Source organism: Rutidosis leptorrhynchoides, chromosome 6 (assembly GCF_046630445.1).
Source record: "Rutidosis leptorrhynchoides isolate AG116_Rl617_1_P2 chromosome 6, CSIRO_AGI_Rlap_v1, whole genome shotgun sequence".
In the NCBI taxonomy this organism is placed as follows: Eukaryota; Viridiplantae; Streptophyta; class Magnoliopsida; order Asterales; family Asteraceae; genus Rutidosis; species Rutidosis leptorrhynchoides.
In genome coordinates this window covers 110079848-110106465 of record NC_092338.1, presented here as the reverse complement: position 1 = coordinate 110106465, position 26618 = coordinate 110079848, and the positions used below count along the sequence as shown (strand labels likewise).

The following is a 26618-nucleotide window of genomic DNA, read 5'->3' as shown; positions in this document are numbered from 1 at the left end:
ACTTTTAACAAAATTAACCACATTTTCATCATCGGAATCATCAATGATAAAATCAAACATTTTGTATGCATTTTCCATTGTTTGTTATTTTTTAAATGATAAAGGAAATATAGAAAGAAAGATTGTTTTGTGTGTGTAAAATGATTAATAGATTATGTATATATATATAGATAAATATAAAAATAAATTTTTTTTTTTTTTAACTAACGGCTACATCCCCCCAACGGCTCAATTTTTTCCCCCAACAGCAAACAGCCACGTGGCCAAACAGGCCGTTGGACATCACGTTGCAGCAACCAAAACGCCTGACTCGTGTTGGCCGGCAACGCCGCGATACGGCGAGCCTCCGGCGTTTTGGGGTGGACACGTCGGCAACAACGGGGTTGTGGAACCCCTGATACAACTGGTCAGGGCCGGTCCCGAGAATTTAAGTGCCCCGAACGATGCGAAGAAAAAAGGCCCCAAGACTCGAAAGAATAATATAAATATAAAATAATTAAAAAAACATGACAATTAACTTCATATCAATAAACATAAAGAGTTTAACATTAGAATTACATACCGTAATAGTTAACCAATGATTTTTGAAGCTAGCCTCGCATTCTTGGTAGCAAATTGTTTAATTACCTCTTCACAATTTATACTCTCTAAGATTTCATTCTCAATAGTTATCATCGCCAATCCACCCAGTCTTTGTTGGGACATTGTCGATCGTAGGTAATTTTTCAATAACTTCAGCTTTGAAAAGCTCCTTTCCGCAGATGCCACTGTAACTGGAATAGTCAATAATATTCTATATGCAATCCTTGCGTTTGGAAAATATTCTTGAGCCTCATTCAAATGCATCAAAATATCTGAAGGATTCTTAAATTCACCGGCTCCTATTATGTCAAATGACTTCAACTCCATATAAAGTTCATGACCATCGATATCCGATTTTCCTTCATACTTGAGTTTATTTTCCAATTCGTTACAAAACAACTTTAGATCTTTGTCTTCAATTCCCCTCAAGTTATGCGGAAATAAGAAACCAAATAACTTATCATAGTTTTTAAATTGATCAAATCTTGTTTCAAGAGAAAGAATAGCTTTATCCACAATGTATAAGAAATAATTTACTCTAAAAGCCTCTTCGGGTATAAATGAAACGTCCTAGCTACTTGAACTCTCATCAGATCTTTTTTTCCTGCGAATCAAACGTTTTTCTGGAAATACTGGGTCAATGTCCATTTTAACTGCAATCTCCTTAGCTTCATCAATAGCTTTTGTAAAACCAGTTTCTCTATAATCCTTAAAGTACTCAAGCAATCTGTTTATTTCTTTGATAGCAATCTCGATATTCATATCTTTTGATTGTAACTTTTTGCTCACAATGTTCACCTCGTTTAATACTTGATACCAAATGACAATTGATACCAAAAAGTCAAACTCACCAAGTTCTTTTTCAGCTATTGAATTTGCTTCACTAGCAATTGCAGCATCTTTATCTTTTTCTCCAACTTCAAGTAAAGCTTCTCGTATCTCTACAAGTTGCGTTTTAATAGCTTTAAGACACTCAACACGACTTTCCCAACGAGTTTGAGACAATGGCTTAACATTCAAATCTTTAACATTATGTTTCAAAATTTTCCACCGATTAACAGAATTATGAAAAATAGTATATATACGTTGAATCTGTCCAAAAAAGTTCTTTCCCTTAACACAACTATTAGCCATATCACATAATGTAAGATTAAGTGAATGACAACCACAAGGTGTGTAAAATGCTCTGGGATTCTCCTTTAAAAATCTCATTTGCACTCCTTGATGTATTCCTTTCATGTTTGCACCATTGTCATATCTTTGACCACGCATATCATTTACATCAAGACCAATACGCTTTAATTCCTCAAGTGTCATATCAAATAGACCTTTTCCCGTGGTGTCATTAACATTCAAAAATCCTAAAAAAGACTCCTCAACAATAACTGAATTAGAGGTGAACTTTACATACCTCACAATCATGCTCATTTGTTCTTGATTACTTGAATAAGGAGTACAATCAAGTATGATTGAGTAATACTTTGCTTCCTTTACCTCCTTTATGATATGTTTTTTAATCTCATCACCCAACATAAGAATTAGCTCGTTTTGGATCTTGTGCCCAAGATAATGCACATGAAGCTCATAATTAGTGATTCGTCGCACATGCTCTTTAATAATCGGGTCAAACTCTTCCAACATTTCAATGAGACCCAAAAAATTTCCATTACCTGTTTAATACATTTAATAAATAATAAGTGAAAATGAAACCAAAACAATTTGGAGGTACATGAACACAAACACTAATAAATATTACGGAGTATTACCTTTTTGGTACAACTTTTCTTTTGATCCACGGAAAGCTAAATTATGTTAAGCTAGAAATTTCACAACCGCAACGATTCTCAAAAGGACTTGCATCCAGTAATCTCTTTCTTTGCACAATTGTTCGTATTGAACTTTATCAATTGTTTCGTTCAACTTCAATCTTTTACGCATATCATACCATTTGCTCATATTTTCAAGATGAACCGGGGTAACTTCATGTATTCTGAGTTTTTCCGGAGCACGCATCCAATTTTTATAACCTTTCCCGGCCAAACCACCTCTCGGCTGTCCTTTTCTAAAAATTTTACAACAAAAACAAAATATTTTGTCTAACTCTTTTGAATATACTAGCCATGGTCGATCACACTTCTCCAAATTTGATAAAGTTCTTGTATATAAAGTTACACAAAACCTTCTCTTTTTGGTATACGGACCAGTAACTATGTTATTATCTCTTTTAGGACCCTTTTCAACCAAAAGTTTAATCTCATCAGAATTAAGTGCTTCCCAACTTCTCGGGTCAAATATATCAACAATGTTATGTATCACATCTTCTCCATTTATATTTGTCTGAACGTGTTCATCTTTTTTCGCCTCTTGTTCATCAATATGCTCTTGGCCTTCTGTTTCTTCTAGATTTACTTGTACATGCTCGTGCCTTTCAAGAGTCGGTTTATTCAAATACTTTTCTAGTGCACCAGCTTGAGACTTTTTCATTTTTTCATCTAGTCTTTTTCTCTTACATTTTTCACAACCGGATAATTGTTTAGGAGCCATCCTTAATCCTATTCACCAAATCTATAAGAGTATAAGACAATAACCATAAAACAATAGTTAAGGCAAAGATCATACATTATGATTATTAATATTACTCAATTGAATTTGTTAATAAAAAAAACAAATTACATTCTGTTGCACAATATGTCAAAATATCACATGGGTCATGTACCATTAGTACTCTAAAGAGTAAAGTCCAATACAGATACTTTAAATCTCTAATCGACACATATTAATTCAATTATTCAAATACTTTGCCACTTCGGAGTAATATTTAATTCAAATACAATATGTGAATCAATTCAAACAATGAAACAAACTGTTGTGATCACTATATTCGGAGACCGGAGTAATAAACTAGACCGGAGTAATAAACTAATACTTAATTCAAACACAATACATTGATTCCTATAATTACAGAGTATAATTTATAATTTATATAAATATATAATGGATAGAAGTCAAAGAACATAGAAGATAAAAAGAACAAAAAGAATTTACCTGTCTCAGGCGACAACTTACGAACCCTTTTTTTTTTTTTTTTTTGTCGAGTGAAATTTGGAAATTGGAAGCGATCGATCGGTCACTGATATATTATATCCCTTATTCCTTTCAGCAACTGGGCTTGAAATGCTTGAAAAGAGAAAAAAAAAAAGCCCCAAAATTATATGGACTAGTATTCAAGGCATGATATATTTGGGCCCCTTAAAAAATTGGGCCCTGAACAAATGTCCACTTTGTTACCCTATTGGGCCGCCCCTGCAACTGGTCTAAGAAGCTCTCCCATTTAGTATATGGGTATATAGGTATACGAAATCTATATAAAGAAATGAGTTTTTAGTTTTCAATATTTCAGCTATAAAATTAAATTAAATTTCAAGTAGATAAATGTCAAATGAAAGTCCAAAGTTAAATAAAAAGTCCATAACAATTTTCAACTCAGACAAAAAATCATAATCATTATGATCTTAAAACAACAAATAAAAATTACTATCACATTGTTTTGTTATTATAGAATCCATTGATTGATGTAAAAAAAAAAAAAAAATCAAATATTGCTCGCACTTTTTTAGTACTATCCAACAGAAAAAAGATATGTATGTTTAACATTATCGTCTTTCAACTTATGGTTCGAAACAAATAATTATAATTATTTATAAAAAGTTTAACCAGTACAAATAAACTAAAAAACTCGTTTAAATCATCTGCAAAAAAAAAAAAAAAAAAAAGAAAAAAAAAAAAAAAAAACGAAAAAACTACTGGTTCGAAATACGGAGTAAATAAATAAATAAATAAGTAAATCACGGGTCAATTATCCAATTAGAATAACAAAAAATATAGAAATAGAAATAAAATCCCTTCCTTTTGGCACTCTAGTTTATTTGTTGGAAGTTGAATTCCACCCAAAAAAAATGGCGGCTGAAACAGCAGCAACACCCTTCAACCGTTACTACGGTTGTACTCGCCGGAGGTACATCGCCGGAATAAGAAACCGTCACCGGCTGTTAATTCCAGCTGCAGCAGCTTCTTCTCAACCCATGGATATCCACACCAGCAATTCCTACAAACAACTTGGTGTGTGACTTATGTTCTATGCCGCTTTCACAATTTTATTTCATATGTATCAGTTATCACTTATGGAATTCATAAATAATTCATAAGGGTTTTGAATATTTATGGACTTAAAATCCCGAATTAATTCACATTAATTAATTTCCAGTGTCACAAATAGTACTCCGTATATGTTATTGTTATGTTAAGCAGCCAAGGTGATATGTAATTGGTACTGAGGATGTAGTATTGAAGAGTAATTAATTGATATATAGTTGTGATGAATAATCTTTAACTCACATTTTTGAAAGCTAGGTAGAATAAAGTAAAAAGGGAAAATAAATAAACATTTTAACCAATCTTGGTGATGTTATTATTCATCTATAAATAAAATAGGTATGTTCTCATTGAGAAAGAAGATAGAAGATTCAGTAAATCGTGCCGAGATTTTGGGTTTGAGTGCTTTGGAGTTTGAAGAAGCAAGACGAGTCAAACAGGAAGAAATGATTCAAGAATATGATTTGTGGGACGATTTAGGCAAGTCTAGCGATATCTTGATCAAGTTAGCTGATAGTGCTAAGGTTGTTGATGCTCTTAAAGACCTTACATACAAGGTGGCATGCTGTCTTCATTTAACTATCTTCTTTTTGTTATGTTGAATTTGAATGAAAAAAAATGTTACTAACTTGTATTATTGTAATCTGATTTAATTTAGGTTGAAGAAGCCAAGCTAATCACAGAGTTGGCTGAAATGGACATTATAAATTATGCACTTCTTAAGCAGGCGTATTCCACATCGGTAGATGTTAGCAAGTTTTTGGATAAATATGAGATGTCGAAACTTCTTAAAGGGAAATATGAATTTGAGGGAGCTTGCATTATAATAGAAGCAGGATCTGAAGGAATTCGATCCGAGGTTCGTGAATCTTCTTTCATTCTCTTGTCATTGTTTTTACAATATGCATAAACAAATGTGATGACGATGTCAGCGCCTTGTCATTGATTTATAGTTACTGTTAAAGTGAGCCCTTATAAACGTTAAACTTTTAATGCATAAGTCAAAATAATACTACTTAAAAGTTATCATTATAAATAGTATAGCAAGTTATCATTGTTTTCGAGATCTCTCAATCAAAATGACTTCTGACTAGGGGTAATATGTGTTAAAAGAAGAATCTTTTTTTTTTTTTTTGGCTGCAAGTGTATTTTGACATACTTGTACTAATAGCAAAACAAGTATATATAAAGGGTTCTTAAAACTTTTAGACCCTTTCAAAATATTGGGTCCTGTTCAATGTCCTATCTTGCACACCCTCTAAGACGTTCATGATGATCTTATTATGCAGTTAAAGTGAGATATTCTTTTGTTTTTTTCTTGGTTACATTTAGATTATAAAAAAATATACTCAACCTTTTCAGGTATGGGCAGAACAACTTGTAGGAATGTACATGAAATGGGCCAAGAAGCAAGGGTTAAAGGGAAGGATAGTTGAGAAGAAATGTGCATCAAGATCATTGGGTATCAAGTCTGTAATAATTGAATTTGAACAGAAATACGCTTATGGTTACTTTTTAGGTGAAAAGGGTACTCACCGAATGATAACGTCTCATCCCGCATCCTTATCTGAGGTATGAATCATGCTGAAACTCATTCAGTATTTTTCATGTTAGTACTCGTATTTGAATAAATGTTCTTATCTTTGTTGTTTTTGTACTTAAGGTTAGTTCAGCTGCTGTTGATGTGATACCTCTTTTCCTTGATGAAACACCTGCATTAACCGTTGATGAGAAAGACTTGAAGTTCAACTACATCTCATTATGTGAAGATGATCGAGGTCGAAAAGGGTCTATGGTTCAAATTCAACATGCTTCAACCGGCTTGACGGTTCACTCATCAGGTAACTAATGGGTCACCTTTCGAAAAAGTTCCTCTAGTTGAACCAAAAATCCCTAAAACTCAATGCAATAGTAAGTAACAATAAGCAGTGTTTTAAACAGCTGCCGTCTCGGCCGCCGTGTCGGTTTGGTGACCCCCGTTTTGCCCAAAAACATCTAATAAGTCGGTCAGGGTCGGTCAACGCTGAAAAGTCGGGTCAATGTGAGTCAAAGTTTGGTCAAATCGTTAATATTTTTTGTACAAGGGTTTTGTGCCTTAAACATATGTTTGAAATATAAATGTATATATATGTTAAATCTATGTATTACTGAAGTCAACATTAGTCAACGTACGACTAGTCCCGACCGACTCGTCTCTGTCTCGGGACTTTTCCGACTTTGACAATAAGATACGTGGAAAAATGAGTGAATCACTAGGTAATCATGTGTGAAGTCAAAAGTTTCAGTTTTTTTTTTAGGACAAATCTGTTCTTATAACCCTTTATACTCGTAATCAATTTTTATTAGCTTACGCTTACTATATTTAATGTCTCGTGTTTAAAATGTTGTAGGGGAAAGGAACCAATTTTCAAACAAGATGAAGGCCCTTAATCGGTTAAAAGCGAACCTTCTAGTAATATTGAATGACCAAGGAGTTTCTGATGTTAGCAGAATCAAGAACGATGCTATTATCGACCCTTGGCACCTTGAAACCCGAAGGTATGTGTTTCGGCCATACAAGCTTGTTCAAGATGTAAAAACTGGCATTCAATTGGCAGACCCGAATTACGTTTTAAGTGGGAATCTTGACCCGTTTATTAGTGCTCATATAAACAATAGACAAGTATGTGACATGTGATGAAGTAGGTGTCATCGTCTCGTGTAGGATATGTACTGTTAATGTGTACGTCTTTGTTTGTGATATTGGTATGTAATTTAACAGGTTCTAATGAATTTGCTTGTAAAATTTTGAACGATCGATGCTATATATGAGGAAGTTTTTTGTGTTTTTTTGCTTCTTAGTATGTGTTATACACACTCTGTGTATGTTTGTTTACCTCTTAAATGAATGGTAACACGTGAACCATTCAGCATTCACGTATTTGTTACTGACCTCTGATGACAGATGGTGCGAAATGGTTTGGCAAACCATTCCGGGCTCGAATTCTCTCCTAACCATTAATCATCTAAATTTTGTGTAATATTCTCTTTGAATTATATCAAGAAAACTTATTAAACAAGGGGTTGATTTGTACACCACCTATTTTTAACCGTACACCATCAAACGTGCTTTACAGAGATCTACAGTACAACACTGTATAACATGTTTGGTGGTGTATTGCTAAAAATAGGTGGTGTACGAATGATCACTCATTAAATAACTATATTATATTTTTTATTATATTTGTTTTCAAAACATTTGAATCATTCAGATTATTTAGTTATATCAAACGCACCATTGGAATGAACAAAATGAAGCAAGTTTTGTATCTATGACTGCAAAAATTAAATGAGACATTGTTAATTCTCAGAATTCTTGGTTAATTTGAACACTTTTCATGCTCCCTTACCAATCAAACATAAATAACTGCAAAAATGTTTAATGGTCATAAATTACAACAATAAGAAACACAAATTCAGACCAAATGCCACTAGTTTTAACGAGTTTTGGACTTTTTCTGCTGGTCTTGTAAGCGTACTGCTGCACATATCCTCTTCCAGGATCGGATCACAATGAGGGAAGGTACCCAGACCCAAATCGAATTCATAAAGACGTAATAAAAGTAGTAGTAATACGGGCCCACGGAAAAGTTATCGCCTTCTAGGATTGATGTTATAAAGTACACAGCTGTTCCATAGAGTTGACCAAGAGCAATGGCTATTTGAAGCAAGTGACTGTACGATTTTCTTGTGGCTATAGCGTACCTGTCGTAAATCAGCAAATTAACATTAACAAATGCTGGCAAAATTTGCATCTGGGTTTGGCAAAATTTAACGCCTCTAGCGCCTGTTATGGGGCGTCAAATTTGACATATTTTGGGCGACTGTGTCATGTGCTACGGGCAAAATTAAATTTTGGCACCCAATCAGATTTGGACACTTCGTTTCCTCCTTATTTATTAATTTTTTTCTACTCAACTTTTGATTATATTTTACTGCATCGCCCAAAACCTTTCCACTCAAATTTGACACTCACCATAATTACGTTCAAAATTTGGTGTGGTCTTAAGGAAAGTCGTTCAAAGATGAAAAATTCCCAGTTTCTTCTTTAGAGGATGCTCAAATTGTATTAAGAAAGATAATATTTGACATTAGTCAGATGTGTAAATTTTAAAATCCCCTTGGGTACTGACAAATAACCTCAAATTAATAACACTAGTTGAAGGACCCGTGAATTCACGGGTCAGTTAAAAAGTTTTATTTTAATGATATATATTAAAAAAAAAAAAAAAAAAAAAAAAAAAAAAAAAAAAAAAAAAAAAAAAAAAATTAAATAGTAATAGTAATAGTAATGTTGATAATTGATAATCGCTCCGTCTAAAAAACTGTTTCGTTTGACTTTTTAAAGTCTTTCTTCTTCAACTTTTACTCTCAATTGTTTAGTTTGTATGATAAAATACTTGATGAAACTTATATGAATGAAAAATACATTTAAGACTCAATTCATAAAAACCTCAAAAGTCAGTTGAGATTGTTTTATTTTGGACCAAGGGAATATATAATTTGTAAAATACGATAAAATGATTCATTGTTTGACGATATTTATGATTATTATATTTAAAACGTGAATAATGTAACTTCCTTTTTTAAAATTATATTAGTAGAGAGAGTTCATTGACACATATAACTGGCAAAAAAAGAGAGGCTATTAACACTTTGTAGTGTCAAAGAGTTAATACATCGTAGAAATTCTTGTACCAAAGTTGATCTTTTTTTTTTTTTTTTTTTTTCTTTTGGATGTTTTGAAGTTACGATATGTATAATTTATGCAGTAAACACTAAATGGTAAATGGTGTAGTTATTCGGGGCACATTAAGAGTTCGTGAAGTATTTGCAAATTTCAAATTAAACCTGCAGCCTTAATTTTAGCAATTATATGAAAAATGAGTTAAGATTGATTATATCCATCAATACTAATTTAAATGTCTCCCTACTAATTTGCTTTATACGTAATTTGTTATAAGATTTTTAAAAGTAATAGATATAAGAGTTAACAAACTTATAAGATTTTTAAAAGTAATAGATATAAGAGTTAACAAACTTAGAGTGAATATCGGATTGATAAAAGGTGAATTAATTAATTAGTCAATTTATTAGTTGAATGCAATTAAGTTTGGCGTGTGTTTTTTTTATTTTATTTTAATATTACTAATTTTAATAAAATTATTAATGACATCATCAATAGATTGTTAGAAGCTTGCACGTGGATAATTACAGTTTAAGAGAAGGATTAATTGGTTTAAGCTTACATCATCAAGTTTGAGATTTAATATTTCCCTACTAATTTGCTTTATACGTAATTTGTTATAAGATTTTTAAAAGTAATAGATATAAGAGTTAACAAACTTATAAGATTTTTAAAAGTAATAGATATAAGAGTTAACAAACTTAGAGCGAATATCGGATTGATAAAAGGTGAATTAATTAATTAGTCAATTTATTAGTTGAATGTGTTATAATTCAGTAGGCTTATAACTACCTTTAGTGGTTTGATTCTTGATGTTATAATTCAGTAGGCTTATAACTACCTTTAGTGGTTTGATTCTTGATGTTATAATTCAGTAGGCTTATAACTACCTTTAGTGATTTGATTCTTGATTTAGAATACTAATAATGAAGTGTAAGAACAAAGATGATAATGGAGAGAAAGAAAGAAACACTTTGTAAGTGTGAGAAATGGTGCAAGTTTAATGCTTGCATTCATGAGTATTTATAGCCTAAAATCTCAATATAAAAATACATACTTTGTGTACCAAAATTGACTATATGTATACACCAAAATTGACTATCCATATCTATATTATTATTATTATTATAACACTCCCCCTTGGATAGCAATTTTATTTTGTTGAAGATCAACTATAAATTACTGCCTCGTTAAAAACCTTGCTAAAGAAAACCCAGTGGGAAAAAAAACTTTAGCTAAGGGAAAAAGAGTGCAGCATGGAGTTGACTCCCCCTCAAGTAGACATCGCTTCAGCTGTTACATCTTTTGAACATGTCTCATGCCAATGTTATGAACGTGTGTTCTGAAAATAGCAGTTGGAAGTGCTTTCGTGAAAAGATCAGCAGAGTTTTTGCTAGATTGCACATATCTCATTTCAATCTGGTTGTCCTTAATGAGATTTTGAGTGTATGAGAAGAATCTAGGTGGTATGTGTTTTGTTCGGTCACTTTTGATATACCCTTCTTTCATCTGTGCTATGCAAGCTGCATTATCTTCAAAGATAGTTGTTGGACTTTTATCGCGTTCTAGTCCACAAGAATCAGTAATGAGTTGTGTCATTGATCTCAACCAAAAACATTCTCGAGTAGCTTCATGTAATGCAATCACTTCGGCATGATTTGACGATGTAGCAACAAGTGTTTGTTTTTGAGAACGCCATGATATTGCAGTACCTCCATTTAGGAATACATATCCAGTTTGAGATTTAGCTTTATGTGGATCAGATAAATAACCTGCATCTGCATAACCAACCAAATCTTGTTTTGATTCGTTAGAATAAAATAATCCTAAATCAGTAGTTCCTCGAAGGTATCGAAATATGTGTTTGATCCCATTCCAGTGTCTTTTGGTAGGAGCAGAGCTGAACCTTGCCAACAAATTAACTGCAAAAGAAATGTCAGGTCTTGTACAATTTGTAAGATACATAAGAGCTCCAATTGCACTAAGATATGGTACTTCTGGTCCAAGAATGTCTTCTTGATCTTCACATGGACGAAATGGATCAGCTTCAACATTGAGTGATCTAACAACCATAGGAGTACTTAATGGTTTTGCCTTGTCCATATTGAAACGTTTCAAAATCTTTTCAGTATATGTTGTTTGATGTACAAGTAAACCATTAGGCATATGCTCAATTTGTAAACCAAGGCAATACTTGGTTTTTCCGAGATCTTTCATTTCAAATTCTTTCTTTAGAAGTTGAATGGCTTCATGGATCTCTTTATTTGTACCTATGATGTTAAGATCATCAACATAAACAGCTATGATCACATATCCGGATGTTGATTTCTTAATGAAAACACAAGGGCAAGTAAGATTATTTGTATACCCTTTGCTTATCAAGTAATCACTTAATCGGTTATACCACATACGTCCCGATTGTTTTAACCCATATAAAGATCTTTGTAATTTAATCGAATACATTTCTTTGGGTTTTGCATTTGATGCTTCTGGTACCTTAAATCCTTCAGGTATCTTCATATATATATCACTATCAAGTGATCCATATAGATAAGCAGTCACAACATCCATGAGATGCATTTCTAAATTTTTAGAAACTGCCAGACTGATTAAGTACCTAAAAGTAATTGCATCCATAACAGGAGAATAAGTTTCTTCATAATCAATTCCCGGTCTTTGAGAAAAACCTTGAGCTACAAGTCTAGCTTTATACCTTGTAACTTCATTTTTCTCATTTCTTTTTCGGACAAAAATCCATCTGTATCCTACAGGTTTCACATCTTTAGGAGTGAGAATGATGGATCCGAAAACTTTTCTTTTATTGAGTGATTCTAATTCAGCTCGTATTGCTTCTTTCCATTGAGCCCAATCATGTCTATTTTGACATTCAACCATAGATGTTGGTTCTGGATCATCATCATTATTCATGATGTCATATGCAACATTAAATGAAAATTTCTCATCAAGATTTTTCATTTCATTTCGGTTCCATAATATTTTTGAATATGCATAATTGATTGCAATTTCTGTATTGACATCATCAATCTCCTCTGCAGTAGGAGTACTGATTTGTGGTTCTTCTTGAACACTTTCTTTTACTTCATTATCAGCTGATTTTCTTTTTCGAGGATTTTTATCCTTTGAACCGATTGGTCTTCCACGTTTCTGACGTGGCAAAGATTCATGAGTGACGTTATTGCCAGCTTTTGGAATTTCAATTCGAGCTGGAGTATTTACTGCTGGTATATATGATTTTGTCACCGTTTTTGTATCTGTAAATGCATCAGGCAATTGATTTGCAAGTTCTTGTATATGCATTATCTTTTGAACTTCTGTCTCGCATTCTTTTGTGCGAGGATCAAGATACTTTAATTGAGGTTCACACCATGAAACATCATTTTCTTTATTTTTCATTTCTCCCCCTAATCTAGGGAACAATGTTTCATTAAAATGACAATCAGCAAAACGTGCTGTAAAAACGTCACCTGTCATAGGTTCAATATACCTTAATATTGAAGATGTTTCATATCCAACATATATTCCCAACCTCCTTTGAGGACCCATTTTTGTACGTTGTGGTGTCGCAATTGGAACATACACTGCACAACCAAATGTTCTAAGATGGGAAATATTTGGCTCTTGACCAAAAGCAAGTTGTAGGGGGGAATATTTATGACTTGCACTTGGTCTGATGCGAATCAATGCAGCAGCATGTAAAATTGCATGACCCCATATAGATACAGGGAGTTTTGTTCTCATTATCAATGGTCTAGCGATTAACTGTAAACGTTTAATCAATGACTCGGCTAAACCATTTTGTGTATGCACATGAGCAACAGAATGTTCAACAACAATTCCTATAGACATGCAATAGTCATTAAATGCTTGAGATGTAAATTCACCAGCATTATCAAGTCTCACCCTTTTAATGGTGTAATCAGGAAAATGAGCTCTCAATTTAATAATTTGGGCAAGAAATTTTGCAAATGCCACATTACGGCTTGATAACAGACAAACATGAGACCATCTGCTAGATGCGTCTATTAGAACCATGAAATATCTAAATGGTCCACATGGTGGATGAATTGGTCCACATATATCACCTTGAATTCTTTCAAGAAACATTGGTGATTCTTTCTCAACCTTAAGTGGTGAGGGTCTAGTTATCAATTTTCCAAGAGAGCAAGATGTACATGGAACCATTGTATCATGATGGATTTTTCTATCCTTTAGTGGATGTCCATGAGTACATTCAATAATCCTTTTCATCATTGTTGATCCTGGATGGCCTAATCTGTTATGCCATAAACTGAATACACCAGGATCAATATATTTTTCGTTAACTACTATATGTATTTCTGGTACATTTATATGTGTATAATGTAATCCAGAACTAAGTCTTGGCAGTTTTTCAACCACATGACTCTTGTCAGTGATACTTAAATATTTCTCATTTTCTGTTGTCACTGACTGATAATCATACCCGTTAAGGTATATGTCGGAGAAACTCAATAAATTTCTGCTTGACTTGGGAGAAAATAAGGCATCATTTATTAAAAATTTTGTACCATTTGGTAGTATGAAATTTGCCTTTCCTATACCTTTTATCAAGTTAGCAGGTCCTGATATTGTATGTATAGTTCCTTCCGTTGGTTTTAGATCAATAAAATATTTCTCGGATTTAAGTATAGTGTGTGTAGTTCCACTGTCTGCTATACAGAGATCTCCACCACTTGATTGATGTTGTATTCCAGCAAAATTCATATTGAACTTCATATATAAGAAATAAATAGTGAGTACATTAATATTACACAATATTTTAAACGCAAATAGATAGTACTGAAACATTTAGCAAACATAATGACAAAGACAGACGATATTAAATCGTTTATTTTTCAAAAAACACACAACTTAAACATTCAAGAAATCTTCATATAAATCAGATGGTTTCTCAGTGACTGTTGGATCAATATTATCCACAAAATTTACTTCCTTTTCTTTACCTTTCAGCGAATCCTGATACATCTTAACAAGATGTTTAGATGTTCGGCAAGTATTAGCCCAGTGGCCCATTCTACCACATCTGTAGCAAGATTCTTCAGAATTTTTAGAAGAATTTTCTTCAACATCTTGTTTAATGGGCTTGTTTTGTGGTTGATATTTATATTTTCGTGGATTACTATTTCTTTGACCACCACGGCCACGACCACGACCACGTCCACGCCCATTACCATTACCATAAGGATGGTTTCTACCATAGTTATGGCTTTTGGCATGATGATGGTGATGGTTATTATAACCACGACCTTGCCCGCGTCCTTGTCCCTGTTTATAATTATTTGCAGTATTTGCTTCAGGGATTGCAAGTGTACCAGTAGGACGGGATTGCTGATTTTTCATTAATAGCTCATCATTTTGCTCTGCAACTAAGAGATATGAATTAAGTTCAGGATATGTTTTGAACTTTAGCATTCTCAAATTTCTTTGCACTGTGATGTTTGCAGCATTCATTGTGGAGAAAGTTTTCTCCATCATGTCTGCATCACTAATTTCATGTCCACAGAATTTAAGTTGTGAACATGTATTATACAGAGCTGAGCTGTATTCATTTACTTTCTTAAAGTCTTGGAACCTTAATGTTCTCCATTGTTCCATTGCAGCTGGAAGTAAAATTTCTCTTTGATTATTGAATCTGCTTTTGAGACCTTCCCATAAAACATGGGGATCTTCTACAGTCACATAATTATTTTGTAAGCATTCATCAATATGTTGATGAATAAAGCAACATGCCGTAGCTTGTTCTTTTTCAGAACAAGTGTTGTTTTCATTTATGGTTTCAAGAATGCCCATTGATTTAAGATGCATTTTTACTTTTATAACCCATGGCATGTAGTTGTTTCCAGTTGATTCTAAAGGAGTAAATTTAAGCTTTTCCAGATTCGACATTTTCTATTATCAAAAATTAAAACAAACATCATGATAAATTAGAGTCAATTTATATTCATAAGTATATAAACATTAAACATAAATTTAATATAACATAAATGATAAGTAGGTGACAGTGTCGACCATGTGTAAGCAATCATAAATAAATGTTATATAACAAAAATATAAATATTAGTAAACATAAATGAAAAATTTGGCGACAGTGTCGACCATATATTTTTTCAGGTGGTATAACCGACCTATATCATTCTGGTGGTATAACCGACCATATATCATTTTGGTGGTATAACCGACCATATATCATTTTGGTGGTATAACCGACCATATATCATTTTGGTGGCAGAGCCAACCATATTTAGTATTAAGATTATCGTGCTGATAACGTGTTATAATTCAGTAGGCTTATAACTACCTTTAGTGGTTTGATTCTTGATGTTATAATTCAGTAGGCTTATAACTACCTTTAGTGGTTTGATTCTTGATGTTATAATTCAGTAGGCTTATAACTACCTTTAGTGATTTGATTCTTGATTTAGAATACTAATAATGAAGTGTAAGAACAAAGATGATAATGGAGAGAAAGAAAGAAACACTTTGTAAGTGTGAGAAATGGTGCAAGTTTAATGCTTGCATTCATGAGTATTTATAGCCTAAAATCTCAATATAAAAATACATACTTTGTGTACCAAAATTGACTATATGTATACACCAAAATTGACTATCCATATCTATATTATTATTATTATTATAACAGAATGCAATTAAGTTTGGCGTGTGTTTTTTTTATTTTATTTTAATATTACTAATTTTAATAAAATTATTAATGACATCATCAATAGATTGTTAGAAGCTTGCACGTGGATAATTACAGTTTAAGAGAAGGATTAATTGGTTTAAGCTTACATCATCAAGTTTGAGATTTAATATTTAGTATAGAAGATTAGTAAAGTTGAAAGGTAAAATGAACATAGTGGTAAGTAAAGATCGAAACTTTACAAGAAAATGCAATATTGCAATTTTTACGGGACAAGATAAACATGGGAAACGTTTCTAATTTGAGAACCGAAGGAGTATTTTAAGATCATTATATAAAAAAACCTAGATGAAAGAGGCATAGAAAAACAAGTATCACCATTTCCTTGATTTTATAAATTGCTCAATAAATCATTTACTACTAAAACTTACACATTATGTTCTATCTATCTTAGTTATAGAATGCATCCTTTCGAGTGATACTGTGAAATGTGATTATGTGATGGTGCAATAAAAGAAGTAGACATACGCAGCTAGAATGCAAGCGGGACCCTCGAGAACAGCTGTTATTCCTTCAACAGCAATTACTGCCGAATCTCGTCCAACGTATCTGGAGTCACCTTTGCTATATTCTTTCCCTGTCATTTTTAAAGAAAGCACATTCAAGAATTCATAAATTTATAAGTTCTGCAAAACATAAGGTATATTATGAACTTACAAACTTCTGCAAGGTAAGTGGGGTTCTTCTGCTTGTAAAACTCTGGGGTGAAAACAAAATAACCTTCGAGGATCATGTGTGTAAGGCCAGTGAAAACCCACCAGCACATGAGAACTTTGTCGAGTTTTGATATTTTAGGAAACCGCCCTGTCATCAAAAAAAAAAAAAAAAAAAAAAAAAAAAAAAATTAACTTCCTTATGCTTTCATTCTCTAATGCTACTTTATATTTTAAACTAAAAGACTTATAGCCTCATTAGACATGAAAATAGAGTTAACATTTACAAATTATAACTCTATGTGTGTGGTAGAGAGTAATAACAAGTCATGATTCATTAAAATAATAGATAGTCTAGCAACCAGAGTCACATTTTGAACAAATGAAACAGAAATATTTATGTAAACCATGCGGATCCTTATAATCACTCCCAATAACCAAAAGCCACTGAAAGATATTGGTTAGCATAGTCCAAGAAATACTCTTCTAGACAGATATTTATAATGAATGGTAATGATGCGCATAGCTGCACATCTATTGCGCATTATCAAAATGGCGCGCTTCGCCTTTTATAATCACGCAAGACCGTGTCTATGCGCTTGCTTACGCGCCATCTGATTATGCCTTAATAATATGCCCACAACGTTGGTCGCACAGTTTAAACATGGCGCCATCTAAATGGCATGAACAAGGCTAGAAATGTACTATGACGACACTAAAGCGGAAAGGACACCTGTAGCAGGACGGTACGATCCTGGCGTGGCATAACGGCCAGAAAAAGACAGCAGGGTATAAAGGAGACAGCACTAAAATAATGGCAGCACTTTTACAGCTTTTTGTAATAAAAGGACAAAGACAATAACAACGTGGCACCAGCATGTCCTTTTGTCTCCTTACGTGGCACTAAGAGACAAAATCTCACATGTATAAATAGATGCAACTTGAGCCACAAACACAACAACTTCCGAATTACATTCCATTTCACCAACGAATCACTTTCATTCATACTAATCACTCCAGCTAACCTGCGCGACCAGAATAGCTCTTCCAGACACTCTGCGATTTCAGGTTGTGTTTATACAACTTAAATCCGAACATCGCCCTTGGGCGATCAACTCCGGCTAACCCGAATGATGGTGGGTCACGTTTAACCACCATTTTTGAAATCATCATCTCGTATGAGGGTTATTCACGGTACTCCGGTCTGAGTTAAACTCAAGAAACCCTTAAATCCCCCTTATTTGTTGATCTTGCATGAACCGAACCCCTTGGACCATTTTATGCTTGATCAAATGGCGCCAACTTTGCGTTATATGTTGAAACTTAAAGTTATAGAGGAGGAAGAAAACAAATACGTAATAATCAATAAACTGAAGGATTAGTGTCTTAATGTTATAATATATAAATATATATATATAAATGGATAGTCAATTATTGATACACAAAAGTAATATTATTGTATTACCTAAACTTGTGATATTTTTGCTATAAATAGCCATGAATGCAAGCATTAAACTTGCACCATTTCTCACACTTACAAAGTGTTTCTTTCTTTCTCTCCATTATCATCTTTGTTCTTACACTTCATTATTAGTATTCCTAATCAAGAATCAAATCACTAAAGGTAGTTATAAGCCTACTGAATTATAACATCAAGAATCAAACCACTAAAGGTAGTTATAAGCCTACTGAATTATAACACGTTATCAGCACGATAATCTTAATACTAATTATGGTTGGCTCTGCCACCTAAATGATATATGGTCGGTTATACCACCTGAATAATATATGGTCGACACTGTCGTCTAATTATCATTTATGTTGCTAACATTTATATTTAAATTATCTAACATTTATATGGCCGACACTGTCGCCTAATTATCATTTATGTTACTAACATTTATATTTCTATTATCTAACATTTATATGGCCGACAATGTCGCCTAATTATCATTTATGTTTACTAATATTTATATTTATGTTATATAACATTTATTAATGATTGCTTACATATGGTGGACACTGTCACCTACTTATCATTTATGTTATATTAAATTTATGTTTAATGTTTATATACTTATGAATATAAAGTGACTATAATTTATCATGTTGTTTGTTTTAATAGAAAATGTCGAATCTGGAAAAGCTTAAATTTACTCCTTTAGAATCAACCGAAAACAACTACATGCCATGGGTTATAAAAGTAAAAATGCATCTTAAATCAATGAGCATTCTTGAAGCCATAAATGAAAACAACACTTGTTCTGAAAAAGAACAAGCAACGGCATGTTGCTTTATTCATCAACATATTGATGAATGCTTACAAAATAATTATGTGACTGTAGAAGATCCCCATGTTTTATGGGAAGGTCTCAAAAGAAGATTCAATAATCAAAGAGAAATTTTACTTCCAGCTGCTATGGAACAATGGAGAACATTAAGGTTCCAAGACTTTAAGAAAGTAAATGAATATAGCTCAGCTCTGTATAATACATGTTCACAACTTAAATTCTGTGGACATGAAATAAGTGATGCAGACATGATGGAGAAAACTTTCTCCACAATGAATGCTGCAAACATCACAGTGCAAAGAAATTTGAGAATGCTAAAGTTCAAAACATATCCTGAACTTAATTCATATCTCTTAGTTGCAGAGCAAAATGATGAGCTATTAATGAAAAATCAGCAATCCCGTCCTACTGGTACACTTGCAATCCCTGAAGCAAATACTGCAAATAATTATAAACAGGGACAAGGACGCGGGCAAGGTCGTGGTTATAATAACCATCACCATCATCATGCCAAAAGCCATAACTATGGTAGAAACCATCCTTATGGTAATGGTAATGGGCGAGGACGTGGTCGTGGTCGTGGCCGTGGTGGTCAAAGAAATAATAATCCACGAAAATATAAATATCAACCACAAAACAAGCCCACTAAACAAGATGTTGAAGAAAATTCTTCTAAAAATTCTGAAGAATCTTGCTACAGATGTGGTAGAATGGGCCACTGGGCTAATACTTGCCGAACATCTAAACATCTTGTTAAGATGTATCAGGATTCGCTGAAAGATAAAGAAAAGGAAGTAAACTTTGTGGATAACGTCGATCCAACAGTCACTGAGAAACCATCTGATTTATATGAAGATTTCTTGAATGTTTAAGTTGTGTGTCTTTCGAAAAATAAACGATTTAATATCGTCTGTCTTTGTCATTATGTTTGCTAAATGTTTCAGTACTATCTATTTGTGTGTAAAATATTGTGTATTATTAATGTACTCACTATTTATTTCTTATATATGAAGTTCAATATGAATTTTGCTGGAATACAACATCAATAAAGTGGTGGAGATCTCTGTATAGCAGACAGTGGAACTACACACACTATACTTAAATCCGAGAAATATTTTATTGATCTAAAACCAACGGAAGGAACTATACATACAATATCAGGACCTGCTAACTTGATAAAAGGGATAGGAAAGGCAAATTTCATACTACCAAATGGTACAAAATTTTTAATAAATGATGCCTTATTTTCTCCCAAGTCAAGCAGAAATTTATTGAGTTTCTCCGACATATACCTTAACGGGTATGATTATCAGTCAGTGACAACAGAAAATGAGAAATATTTAAGTATCACTGACAAGAGTCATGTGGTTGAAAAACTGCCAAGACTTGGTTCTGGATTACATTATACACATATAAATGTACCAGAAATACATATGGTAGTTAACGAAAAATATATTGATCCTGGTGTATTCAGTTTATGGCATAACAGATTAGGCCATCCAGGATCAACAATGATGAAAAGGATTATTGAATGTACTCATGGACATCCACTAAAGGATAGAAAAATCCATCATGATACAATGGTTCCATGTACATCTTGCTCTCTTGGAAAATTGATAACTAGACCCTCACCACTTAAGGTTGAGAAAGAATCACCAATGTTTCTTGAAAGAATTCAAGGTGATATATGTGGACCAATTCATCCACCATGTGGACCATTTAGATATTTCATGGTTCTAATAGACGCATCTAGCAGATGGTCTCATGTTTGTCTGTTATCAAGCCGTAATGTGGCATTTGCAAAATTTCTTGCCCAAATTATTAAATTGAGAGCTCATTTTCCTGATTACACCATTAAAAGGGTGAGACTTGATAATGCTAGTGAATTTACATCTCAAGCATTTAATGACTATTGCATGTCTATAGGAATTGTTGTTGAACATTCTGTTGCTCATGTGCATACACAAAATGGTTTAGCCGAGTCATTGATTAAACGTTTACAGTTAATCGCTAGACCATTGATAATGAGAACAAAACTCCCTGTATCTATATGGGGTCATGCAATTTTACATGCTGCTGCATTGATTCGCATCAGACCAAGTGCAAGTCATAAATATTCCCCCCTACAACTTGCTTTTGGTCAAGAGCCAAATATTTCCCATCTTAGAACATTTGGTTGTGCAGTGTATGTTCCAATTGCGACACCACAACGTACAAAAATGGGTCCTCAAAGGAGGTTGGGAATATATGTTGGATATGAAACATCTTCAATATTAAGGTATATTGAACCTATGACAGGTGACGTTTTTACAGCACGTTTTGCTGATTGTCATTTTAATGAAACATTGTTCCCTAGATTAGGGGGAGAAATGAAAAATAAAGAAAATGATGTTTCATGGTGTGAACCTCAATTAAAGTATCTTGATCCTCGCACAAAAGAATGCGAGACAGAAGTTCAAAAGATAATGCATATACAAGAACTTGCAAATCAATTGCCTGATGCATTTACAGATACAAAAACGGTGACAAAATCATATATACCAGCAGTAAATACTCCAGCTCGAATTGAAATTCCAAAAGCTGGCAATAACGTCACTCATGAATCTTTGCCACGTCGGAAACGTGGAAGACCAATTGGTTCAAAGGATAAAAATCCTCGAAAAAGAAAATCAGCTGATAATGAAGTAAAAGAAAGTGTTCAAGAAGAACCACAAATCAGTACTCCTACTGCAGAGGAGATTGATGATGTCAATACAGAAATTGCAATCAATTATGCATATTCAAAAATATTATGGAACCGAAATGAAATGAAAAATCTTGATGAGAAATTTTCATTTAATGTTGCATATGACATCATGAATAATGATGATGATCCAGAACCAACATCTATGGTTGAATGTCAAAATAGACATGATTGGGCTCAATGGAAAGAAGCAATACGAGCTGAATTAGAATCACTCAATAAAAGAAAAGTTTTCGGATCCATCATTCTCACTCCTAAAGATGTGAAACCTGTAGGATACAGATGGATTTTTGTCCGAAAAAGAAATGAGAAAAATGAAGTTACAAGGTATAAAGCTAGACTTGTAGCTCAAGGTTTTTCTCAAAGACCGGGAATTGATTATGAAGAAACTTATTCCCCTGTTATGGATGCAATTACTTTTAGGTACTTAATCAGCCTGGCAGTTTCTAAAAATTTAGAAATGCATCTCATGGATGTTGTGACTGCTTACCTATATGGATCACTTGATAGTGATATATATATGAAGATACCTGAAGGATTTAAGGTACCAGAAGCATCAAATGCAAAACCCAAAGAAATGTATTCGATTAAATTACAAAGATCTTTATATGGGTTAAAACAATCGGGACGTATGTGGTATAACCGATTAAGTGATTACTTGATAAGCAAAGGGTATACAAATAACCTTACTTGCCCTTGTGTTTTCATTAAGAAAACAACATCCGGATATGTGATCATAGCTGTTTATGTTGATGATCTTAACATCATAGGTACAAATAAAGAGATCTATGAAGCCATTCAACTTCTAAAGAAAGAATTTGAAATGAAAGATCTCGGAAAAACCAAGTATTGCCTTGGTTTACAAATTGAGCATATGCCTAATGGTTTACTTGTACATCAAACAACATATACTGAAAAGATTTTGAAACGTTTCAATATGGACAAGGCAAAACCATTAAGTACTCCTATGGTTGTTAGATCACTCAATGTTGAAACTGATCCATTTCGTCCATGTGAAGATCATGAAGATATTCTTGGACCAGAAGTACCATATCTTAGTGCAATTGGAGCTCTTATGTATCTTACAAATTGTACAAGACCTGACATTTCTTTTGCAGTTAATTTGTTGGCAAGGTTCAGCTCTGCTCCTACCAAAAGACACTGGAATGGGATCAAACACATATTTCGATACCTTCGAGGAACTACTGATTTAGGATTATTTTATTCTAACGAATCAAAACAAGATTTGGTTGGTTATGCTGATGCAGGTTATTTATCTGATCCACATAAAACTAAATCTCAAACTGGATATGTATTCCTAAATGGAGGTACTGCAATATCATGGCGTTCTCAAAAACAAACACTTGTTGCTACATCATCAAATCATGTCGAAGTGATTGCATTACATGAAGCTACTCGGGAATGTTTTTGGTTGAGATCAATGACACAAATCATTACTGATTCTTGTGGACTAGAACGCGATAAAAGTCCAACAATTATCTATGAAGATAATGCAGCTTGCATAGCACAGATGAAAGAAGGGTATATCAAAAGTGACCGAACCAAACACATACCTCATAGATTCTTCTCATACACTCAAAATCTCATTAAGGACAACGAGATTGAAATGAGATATGTTCAATCCAGCAAAAACTCTGCTGATCTTTTCACGAAAGCACTTCCAACTGCTATTTTCAGAACACACGTTCATAACATTGGCATGAGACATGTTCAAAAGATGTAACAACCGAAGCGATGTCTACTTGAGGGGGAGTCAACTCCATGCTGCACTCTTTTTCCCTTAGCTAAAGTTTTTCCCACTGGGTTTTCTTTAGCAAGGTTTTTAACGAGGCAGTAACTTACAGTTGATCTTCAACAAACAAAATTGCTATCCAAGGAGGAGTGTTATAATATATAAATATATATATATATATATAAATGGATAGTCAATTATTGATACACAAAAGTAATATTATTGTATTACCTAAACTTGTGATATTTTTGCTATAAATAGCCATGAATGCAAGCATTAAACTTGCACCATTTCTCACACTTACAAAGTGTTTCTTTCTTTCTCTCCATTATCATCTTTATTCTTACACTTCATTATTAGTATTCTTAATCAAGAATCAAATCACTAAAGGTAGTTATAAGCCTACTGAATTATAACATCAAGAATCAAACCACTAAAAGTAGTTATAAGCCTACTGAATTATAACACTTAATTCATATCTACGGATAATAATCAATAGACTGAAGTCTGTAACACAAGTGAAGACAAAACTCCTCCAGCTGCAACTAAAGGACCTAAAAAAGAATTTCATTATTTGCAAGAGTAGCCTATCTACTGAAACTCCCTAAGTTGTTTAAATCACCAAATTTTCTAAACTAGGATTTCATGTAGTTTGCATACAACATTTTTTTAATATAATTTACACTAGAACTTTATAAAAGTTCATAAGGTAGGAAGTTAAAAACATAAATATGTTACAAAATGCATTTACACTATATATGAGTAACAAGTCAAAGATCTTAAATAGATAGCATTGACTAATAAAGTCAACCTACTAAAACTATTTATATTTCTTCAATCTGTAAATTACTGGATATCGAATTAGAAGCAGAAGATAATGCAAATTAAAACCTCTCAAAAAGTATTAAAAAAAAAAAATTAGATTTAATAATCGAAAAGTACCGGCGATGATCCAGACGGAGAAGATGACAAAGACGGAAGCAGCGCCGTAAATACCGAGAATAGTAGATTGAGAAAGTAGAATCGGTACGTAATCGGTTAGAATCAGATCTGAAGGTATGAATGGATGCTGCTGCTGCTGCTGAATCGATTCAGATGACGTCATCCTTTCACTGTTTGGATACTGAAAACCTGCTTCTATCTCTATATGTCAATCTCTCTCAGCTCTGTTCAAGTCAACTCGTTCCTCTTCCTATCGATTTGATTTAAGAAAGACAACTAGATTTATGCTTTCTGAAACAATTACCCCCTTGACTATATCCGAGTTTGCATATTTAGTCCTTTGATTATCAGGGTAGTACAGAAAATGATTTTAATAGTACAGTAGTATAGTACATTATATCAACATTGGCTCTATTTTTGAGTCAACAACAATATTGGCGTCTTGACTGACGTTTAGAGCCTAAATTGAATTCCAGACAAGTTTTAAAATCCACGAAAATTTGATTCTACTATTTTCATAGCGTCTCAATTTTATTTTAATTTTATTCTACTTCTTTAAAAAAAAATCTACTTTTTGGCTGGAGGTCCACTCGGAAGCAATCTCTTTATCCGTTGAAAAGAGAGATGGATGATTTTCTCTACTTTGAGAGTGTTTTCACTCTGAGTGGATAAATGACTTATTTTTTTCTCGGATAGGGGAATGATTGTCTACATATCACCTCCCTCATACACCACTCATGTGGTATTGGGTTTTGTTGTTGTTGTTGTATACAGTATATCAACAATTTTATATATTCTCTCCTTTATGCACAATGGTGGATCCAATAATTCATATACAGGGACGGATCTTTGGGGGGCATGGACAGTGACGGAACTAGGATTTTTTTCACCGGGGTAAAAAAATTCAAAACCGTAACAATTATTTTGGACAAATGTGGAGGTTTTGGGTCAAAAAATTGAGGTTTTTAGACAAATTATGAAGGTTTTTCGGGTTTTGGGCAAAAATTGAAGGTTTTTGGGCAAAATTTGAAAGTTTTGAGGCAAAAGTTGGAGAATTTTGGGTAAATTTTGAAGGTTTTGGCCCAAAATATGTAGGTTTTAGGAAGAAAAAAAATCCACTAGGGCCAAAATCGAAAAACTCAAAATTTTTACACTGAAAAAAAAAATCACTGGGGGCGGACGCCCCCCTTTGCCCCCAAGTGGTTTTGCCACTGGGCATGGGTGGGCCATGGCCCTCTCAAAACTTTGTGCTATTAGTGTAAATTTCTACTACAAGGATATAGAAGTATATATTTTATGTCGTGGCCCTTCTAAAACGATATTGAAACGATTTTGGCCCCCCTTACTAATGTTGTTCAAGATCCGTCCCTGTTCATATACTTCGTAATATGTTTTGTCGTGTTTCCATGCAGCGATCATAAAATGTAGAGAACTGGAGATTATTAAGATCTAGATTCAATAGGATTTATTTTATTATAAGTTTGAAAGATAAAACCAAATGTGTAGTTTTTTGAACTCCGTCATCTTCTCGACACAAACATATTCGTATTGCATTTCTAAACCCGCGACACAAAAAGTATCTTGCAACTATGAAAAGATTTTTAAAGAGACGATTATCTGAGTATTATAATTCTAAGTTAAAGTGTGTATTAGTTGTGTAGTTGTCATTTTTCCTTTCCATTTTCCTCAACTTATTAGCATGATCTATTTGATCAAGGGCATATTTGTATTTCCAACTTCAAGAAAAAAAACATGAGTATTTTTTGCAAATATACTTGGAAATGTGCAAGATATGGGATCAAGAAGGCAAATAATTCTAGTCCATAGTCCCGGTGATGGTAGTTTAGTAGTTGGGGGACATGCAGCATAAAGCGGAGATCATGGATTCAATCCCTGCCCCATGTCCATCTAAACATGAGTTACACGATTTTCCTCTCACGTGTTGATCGTGGGAGTGGTCGGTGTGGGGCCGAGGGTCAGTTTTACCCTTTTTATACGTTCCAGAGTCTTCGTTGG

General features: G+C 33.4%; 3 protein-coding genes across 3 annotated transcripts; 1 reads left to right on the top strand and 2 right to left on the bottom strand.

The window, feature by feature from the left end:
• Nucleotides 1-282: 282 nt before the first annotated feature.
• On the bottom strand, nucleotides 283-2223 carry LOC139853965 (uncharacterized). Its single transcript, XM_071843300.1, has 3 exons — nucleotides 1161-2223; nucleotides 576-1088; nucleotides 283-467 (listed from the first exon to the last, which is right to left on the bottom strand). Exons 1-3 carry the CDS (start codon nucleotides 2221-2223, stop codon nucleotides 283-285), a joined length of 1761 nt encoding a protein of 586 aa, XP_071699401.1.
• A 2290-nt stretch (nucleotides 2224-4513) lies between these two features.
• Nucleotides 4514-7563, top strand: LOC139852888 (peptide chain release factor PrfB3, chloroplastic). Its single transcript, XM_071842229.1, has 6 exons — nucleotides 4514-4701; nucleotides 5074-5291; nucleotides 5393-5593; nucleotides 6097-6306; nucleotides 6398-6575; nucleotides 7125-7563. The coding sequence occupies exons 1-6, from the start codon at nucleotides 4539-4541 to the stop codon at nucleotides 7409-7411; spliced, it is 1257 nt and encodes a 418-aa protein (XP_071698330.1). The 5' UTR covers nucleotides 4514-4538; the 3' UTR covers nucleotides 7412-7563.
• Nucleotides 7564-8026: 463 nt separating this feature from the next.
• Nucleotides 8027-24872, bottom strand: LOC139853369 (probable 3-beta-hydroxysteroid-Delta(8),Delta(7)-isomerase). The gene is made up of 4 exons (XM_071842756.1): nucleotides 24603-24872; nucleotides 16878-17024; nucleotides 16689-16797; nucleotides 8027-8478 (listed from the first exon to the last, which is right to left on the bottom strand). The coding sequence occupies exons 1-4, from the start codon at nucleotides 24763-24765 to the stop codon at nucleotides 8211-8213; spliced, it is 687 nt and encodes a 228-aa protein (XP_071698857.1). The 5' UTR covers nucleotides 24766-24872; the 3' UTR covers nucleotides 8027-8210.
• Between the last annotated feature and the right edge of the window lie 1746 nt (nucleotides 24873-26618).